The following is a 7,564-nucleotide window of genomic DNA, read 5'->3' as shown; positions in this document are numbered from 1 at the left end:
GACTTTCTTTAAGCATGTTCCCATCTACCTGATCTACCTCCTATGGCAGCATATTATCCACTAGGCTGAAGTCCACATTTAGAAACCAGTCTTTAAAAAGTCCAAATCCTGAGGAATGCAGATCAAAGGAAAATAAAAATGTCTACACCCACCTGTACAAGATTTGTCAACCAAATTCTGATTTTCTACTGGAGGAACTAATTTCTCCCAAGTTGACTGACACAAGTTAATTCAGAAGAAACTTTATACCATGAGTCCAGTGAGACAATATGAGCATTAATAACCACACAATATATACACTAATGAACAAGGGAGGGGTACTTATATTACGGAAGGGATCTGCCACTAATGAGTCATGCTGCTAATGAGCACCCAGCATGAGTCAGGCACTTCACTTGGGATATCTTGATGACAACCCAGTGAGGTGTATCTTGCCTTTTTACATTGTTGGTGTACAAAAGCACAAATCGTCTAAGAGGTTAAATAATTTTCCTGACATTACTGTTAGTAAGTGATGAATTAATGATTAACCCAGGTTCAAACACCAAAAGTAGCACCAGCTGCCGTTATTTCTACTTAATTCAAAAAGTGGCAAGGGGCTCTTCCACAGGAGGCCTACATGCCGCCGGTTGTGCTGCCACCACGTCTCTAGTGATCCCTGAAAAGTTCCAGCATATTTTGCGAGTACTCAACACCAACATCGATGGGCGGTGGAAAATAGCTTTTGCCATCACTGCCATTAAGGGTGTGGGCCGAAGACATGCTCATGTGGTGTTGAGGAAAGCAGACATTGACCTCACCAAGTGGGCGGCAGAACTCACTGAGGATGAGGTGGAACGTGTGATCACCATTATGGAGAATCCACGCCAGTACAAGATCCCAGACTGGTTCTTGAACAGACAGAAGGATGTAAAGGATGGAAAATATAGCCAGGTCCTAGCCAATGGTCTGGAAAACAAGCTCCGTGAAGACCTGGAGCGACTGAAGAAGATTCGGGCCCACAGAGGGCTGTACCACTTCTGGAGCCTTCGTGTCCGAGGCCAGCACACCAAGACCACTGGCCGCCGTGGCCGCACCGTGGGTGTGTCCAAGAAGAAATAAGTCTGTAGGCCTTGTCTGTTAATAAATAGTTTATATACCAAAAAAAAAAAAAAAAAAAAAAGTGGCAGGGGAATGTTGAAAATAAAAATGAAATTGTAAGTAAAGAATATGTTCAAAGATGGGTGCAAAACTCAACTTACATACACAATTCCTGGCATATTTAAAGGTGAATGGGGTGGATGGGAAAATAGAATCATTTAACCCTATGATTAAAATTGCAAAGATGATTAAAGTGCTGAATTATATACATCAATGGTTGTAAGCTGCAGTGGATGAATTCGAAGTCTGGACAATAAAGACATTGAAATGACAAGTCTATCTCAGAGCCTGGTTGTGAAGCAGATAGTTGGAAAACTGTGGTTCCACGTTGCTAGAAAAGCAGAAGGGAGAGTTTGCAGGGCAGTGTTGAGTCTGAGAGAAAGTTTGGGTTCAGGGAAAGCTACGTTGCTAGCTCATGGCAATGTCATTTTGTAGTTGGGAGGCAGCTTGTTTGCAGCTTAGAGATGTTACCATGATCTGTTACTGAGGAGGTGGAACTTTGCCAGCTCGGTGGGAGTTCCTTCAGGAATCAGATCTAGCACTTCTTACCCTTAATTTCTCCAACTTCGGTGGATGTGGCCTCATCTTTTCACACCTCCCATCTTTCAATTCACCACAACTTGGAAGTTTCAGTAATACATCGTGTTGCCATTTTCCCCAGAACATCTTTCTCTTCCCCATAAAATCCATTACCTCCATCTGACCAACTCCCACTTAGCTTTTGGGCTCTGGGAAACCTGTTCTCCATACTCGAGATTGGAATACTCCCCCATTACTCTCTCTCTCTCTCTCCGCCCCCCACTCCCCTCACACACACAGTGTGCCTAAGCAATTTGCCTCCCTTTACCTTCTTTATACTGCATTATAGAAAACTGTACAAATCCAGGCCAGGTGCGGTGGTTCAAGCCTGTAATCCCAGCACTTTGGGAGGCCGAGGCGGGCGGATCACAAGGTCAGGAGATCGAGACCATCCTGGTTAACACGGTGAAACTCCGTCTCTACTAAAAAATACAAAAAAACTAGCCGGGCGAGGTGGCGGGCGCCTGTAGTCCCAGCTACTCGGGAGGCTGAGGCAGGAGAATGGCGTGAACCCGGGAGGCGGAGCTTGCAGTGAGCTGAGATCTGGCCACTGCACTCCAGCTTGGGCGACAGAGAGAGACTCCGTCTCAAAGAAAAAAAAAAGAAAACTGTACAAATCCAAACACTTTATCTACAAGCATAACATCCCCAAATCCCTGTAATCTAGATATGATATGTGTTAAATTTAATGCAAACCTACTTCATTTGGTGAGAATAGTCATGCATTTTGCTGCCGAAAAATTGTGTGTGGCTGTGGTGGGCTGCGTGAGATTCCACTGGGGGTGTTAAAAATATACAATATAGGCACCAGATTATCTTTCTAAATCTGTAATTATGCTTTATGCTGAACTCTATCTGGCCATAAAAGTATTAGCTGAGTGATGATGTGTCCATCCTGCACTGCATTCCACTCAATCCTCCAGGACAGGGACTGTACCCCACTCAGCACTGTATCTCCTTTTCCTAGAATGGTGTCCATACATAATCAATGTGTTTAATACAAGAATGAATAAATAAACATTGTGTAGTCATAGTCAATCTCCAGGTTCACTAGCTGTCCCTGAACTCCCCAAGACAGAGAATTTCAAATGAACTAAGAAGATTGGAAAATGTAGAAGAAATTGTAAGATGAGTTTGCACTTGAAACATAGCAACTTTCATTGGTACATTCATTCATGAATTTATTCAACTAACATTTATTGTACAACAACTCTATGCCATATAATAAGCTAAGCCATCGAGATATTGGAACAATAACAATAACGAACAATACTAACACAAAACAGAGAAAGCAGAGATATTCAGAAAGAGATAAAAGACTGGCGCACAGCAAGGTTTTCATTCAAATGAGGCACTTATCCTCCCTAAGTATGAAACATGTCTATTTTGAATTCTTAGTTTGAGAAGAGTTTTGTGTTAGCAATTCACTGTTAGTTTTTATATCATTTTACTTAGGGATAACAAAATATCTCAGTAACCCATTTTATAAGAACTGAAGAGTTCTTTCTCTTTCTAAACTATTATCTCATAATGAGTTTTACTTCAAATATTAAGAAATCTGGGAACCTGTTATCCGTTAGGGTTTGGTCATAAAAACCTGAAATGACTTCAGATTTTCAGAGGTAAAAGAAGTTTAACACAGTGTGTTAGAGGCTTACGCATCTCTAGGAAGGCTGGAGGAGGAAAAGTCAGTAAAGCTGATTTATAAATACCAAGAAGTGCTGGAATAGCAGGGGAGTTACTAGCAATGTGAGTGATTCTTAGGAGGATGCCCAAAGCACTGAAAGCCGAGAACCGTTGCTACCTGTTGCAACAAAGTGGGTGATTCCCAGAAGGTCTTCTGAACAATCATCTGCAAACCCCTCCTGTATCTTCCTGTAACATCCATAGTAGAATAGTATCTTCTCTTTCACCTTCTGTATCTCATGTAAGCACCTCTCATTGGTGGAATTTACCCAAAAGAAGTCTGGGAAATGTAGTTTCTAAACTTTAAGACTCTATAGTACATGTGACAGTTGAAAAGTAATGTGTTAATATTAAGTATCAACAAACAATATCTACCAAAGTATACCTTCCTCATAGTTGTACATTTTTACACAAACATTTCATCCCTATTCCTCTTTAGGCTTCCAGGGATTAAATAACAGGAAGAGGACAAGAGCAAATGATTTTCTTCACCAAGGATGGTTTGTTTTCTGACATTTGTGTGTGTGTGTGTGTGTGTGTGTGTATGATGACGTAAGAGAGTCATACTGGCAACATGAAAACAGTTACAACAGAATGATCTGTTGGTAAAATGTCTGTGGAGCTGAAGTGGATTAAGTCCCAAATATACACTAATTTATGTGGGGGAAATGACAGAATTATATCTAGGGCCCAAAGTAGACTGAATTTATGTGGCCATTTCTTATATTTGGGTACTCTTGGATACTTCTACAAGAATGTAAATACACGCACCCTGAGGTCTTCCTGGACTTCTGATACAAGTTTAGAAAACCGGTGGAGGGAATGGAATCATAGGGGCAATGAGAGATTATAATTAAGATGTCAAATGTTCTTTAGTTGCTTTAGAAACATTCTTCTCTTATAGAATACAGAAATTTATAAAACTGGCTATTGAAATATATAAAAAGGGCTGCTGTTTGCTTGGTCTCAGCTTATGCTATTTTGTGAAATATATATATTTGTCTTCTTCCCCGTTTTCTGACACAGAGTTCCTAAATCCTTTGGAATTCCATGGGTGATAGAAGCATCTTTTGTTCTAATGAGGTGACTCTTGGTGGACTCCTAGATATCATCAGGATGGGGACCAGTTTCCAAGGGAAGCAAGCAGGTGACTAGAGGTTTGGTGCTTTCAGCCCTATCCTCCAATCTTTGGAAAGAGGAGAGGAGCTGAAGTTTGAGTTGATCATCAATAGTCAATGATTAATCAGTTGCGCCTATATGTTGAAGCCTCCATAACAACCCAACAGTGCAGGGTTTGGAGAGCTTCCAGATAGCTGGACACATGGAAGCTCCTGGAGGGTGACTCACCCAGAGATGGCGGGGAAACTCCATGCCGCTCCTCCCATACCTTACTCTGTGCATTTCTTCCATCTGGATGCTCATCTCTATCATTTATAATATCCTTTAAAATAAACCAGTAAACACAAGCAAAGTGTTTTCCTGAATTCTGTAAGCCACTCTAGCAAATTCGTCAGATCAAGGAGGGTGCTGTGGGAACGCTGATTTACAGACAAGTGATCAGAAGCACAGGCCACAACTTGGACTTGCAACTGGCATCCTAAGTTGGAGGGGGGAGGGGACAGTCTTATGGACTGAGCCCTCAACCTATTAGGTCTGACCCTATCTCCAGGTAGGTAGTGTCAGAATTGAATTGGAGGACACCCAACTGGTGTCCATGGGAGATTCTGCCAGGGAATTTTTCAGTGTTTGGGGAACCCCCAGCCCTACAACATACACACTCAGCTGGTGTCAGAAGCATAGTGGGAGAAACTGAATTTATCTTTTCCTATATCCTCACAGCTTACCTAAATTCAAGCATTTAGTAAAACAACTAAAAGTATATTTGATTCTGAGCAGTGGCTTTAATGTCAAAATTGAACAGAAATGAGTAGATTTTTCTTTCAGGCTTTGTTCAGATTGACTATTCTCTAGTAATAAAAACCAAACCAGAAGCAATCCTGATCATGAGACATGATATTCAGATGCTTGAAGTCATGAGGGGTAAACAATTTTCTGCCAGTATATTTAAAATGAATGTTCAGTGTAATCAGTTCTCCTTTTACATTGTTCAGCCCCTTAAAAGGAAAGGCAACCTGTAAACTAAACCCCGTAGATACTCCGAATTATCCAGGGCATATTCAGCAAATTAAAATTAATATTAAACAACATTACATTGAAAAATAACATTACTCAGCAAGCCTCCAAAAGGTTGCAGATTTTTTGAAGTGATCCATTTTTCTTCAAGTTTCGTAAGCTGCTTGTCAATGAATTTAACTGGATATTTATTGAAATTAATGACAGGTGCAGCTGATTGAACAGGCTTTACTTTAGGTTTTGTTTTCATTTTTTATGGCTATTTTCCCTTCCCTTGCCTTCCCATGTTGTATGCTGATGAAACCACAAGAAAATAAATGGGGAAAGCTCTGCCATGGAATTGAGAAACAGATTTTCTCACCACACCTCACAAAATGGGAAAATATTGCTAATGATACATCACCTCCCATCCCCAGTTCATCACTGTTCAGATTATTTAGAAGCCCATTTTCACGGGAAGCCTTTCTACAGCATTGAGGGTGAAGGGCAGAAGCTTCACGGGCTCACCGGCTGTGTCCAAATCCCTGTCCTCCATGTATTTGCCTTGTCATCCTGAGCAAGTTCCTTAACAAGTCTCTTTGCCTCAGTTTCCCCACTTGCATATTAGAACTTATAATAGTAATACCCATGGGCTTAGAAACTGCTTAGCATAACACCTGGAACCTCAAAATGGTTCTTTAGAATTCGCTATTATTATTTGGTTCTCCACTGGGAAAATAAAATTTTATGGCTATATTTTATTCCTCTTGAGATTAACAAAGTATACTTGTATAACTACAATGAAAATACCAAACGCTGTTGTAATGTGTCAAATAAAAGCCAGGAGAAGTGCAAAGTCTTGCTGTAAGAGAAGGGAAGATGCTTTTTGTTTGTTTGTTTCTCTTTCCCTCCACTTCTCCACCTCCACTTCTATTGTGCCATGTTTTATAGACGTCTTCTGGGATTCTAAAGACCCTAATATCCAAGTAGAAGGGGCAATGTAGAGGAAGTAGGAGACTGTAGAGGATCCCTTTCTAGAATGGATTTTTTTTTTTTTTTTGGACTTGTGGTTAACTTCATAGCTACTTTTCCAATATCTTCTTCACACCTTCATTTATTTATTTATTTATCCAATATACACCACTATTTACCAAGCATGAAACTGGGTGATGGAAATAAAAGTTTATTCAGTTAGAAACCCAACCCTCAGTAATCCTGCTCCCTAGTGAAAGGAACAATATTAAGACACCTAATCCTCTAGAGGCACATAGCATAGTGGTTATGAGTTCAGCCTCTCCACCTAAACTGGAGTTTGAATCCTGACTTTCTGACTTAAACTGCGGTCAAGTTACTTTACCTGTCTATGCTTCACTTGCTCATCTGTAAAATGGGGTTTTAAGTATAAAACAGATTTATACATACATAACTGCTGGAATAGTGCCTGGCTTATAGTTAACATTAAAAAATGTTTCTCATTATCACTATTGTGACTCTAAGGTTTCTATTGGGATATTGTAGAACAAAGATAAGAGAGAGCGGAATAAAAGAAAAATGATAAATTTATTTGTGGACACAATAGGTGCCTCAGAGGACACCCAACTGGAAATCATTAATCAGCATTTGGCTGGTCACACAGGTCTGGCACCCCAGCGAGTACTGAGGGTGAGAGCTAAAGATTTGGGCATCGGCATTATTCCACATGGGAGTGGAGGTTGAAATCATGGGCATGAATGGAGCCACCAGGAAAAGTGTGAGGGGCGAGAGGATGAATGACTTAAGATATCCTATATTTGAGAGCTGAGTGGAGGTAGGGGAGCTTAGGAAATGGGAGGCTTGACTGAAGAGGGAAGATTGTGTGAGGCTGGGAGGGAAGTGTGCAGATGTGTTAGGGGACCCAGTCCATGAACTGCCTTGGCCCCTTTGCATTTACTTTTCAATCATCTCTGGCCCCAGGTTTGATTAACTTGATAGAAAATAATTAAGGGCCCAATAAGTTTGCACAGAAGAGGGTAGGAACAGACAGGAGAGAGAGGAGGAATGACCCAGG

General features: G+C 40.9%; 1 protein-coding gene across 1 annotated transcript; it reads left to right on the top strand.

Moving 5' to 3' along the window:
• The first annotated feature begins 522 nt into the window (after positions 1–522).
• On the top strand, positions 523–1,162 carry LOC117074093 (40S ribosomal protein S18-like). The gene has a single exon (XM_033195319.1). The coding sequence runs from the start codon at positions 523–525 to the stop codon at positions 1,099–1,101; it is 579 nt and encodes a 192-aa protein (XP_033051210.1). The 3' UTR covers positions 1,102–1,162.
• Positions 1,163–7,564: the final 6,402 nt, after the last annotated feature.

This window comes from Trachypithecus francoisi, unplaced genomic scaffold, assembly GCF_009764315.1.
Source record: "Trachypithecus francoisi isolate TF-2019V2 unplaced genomic scaffold, Tfra_2.0 Lachesis_group5, whole genome shotgun sequence".
NCBI lineage: Eukaryota > Metazoa > Chordata > Mammalia > Primates > Cercopithecidae > Trachypithecus > Trachypithecus francoisi.
The sequence above is the reverse complement of the archived record's forward strand: the minus strand, read 5'-3'. Positions and strand labels throughout refer to the sequence as shown.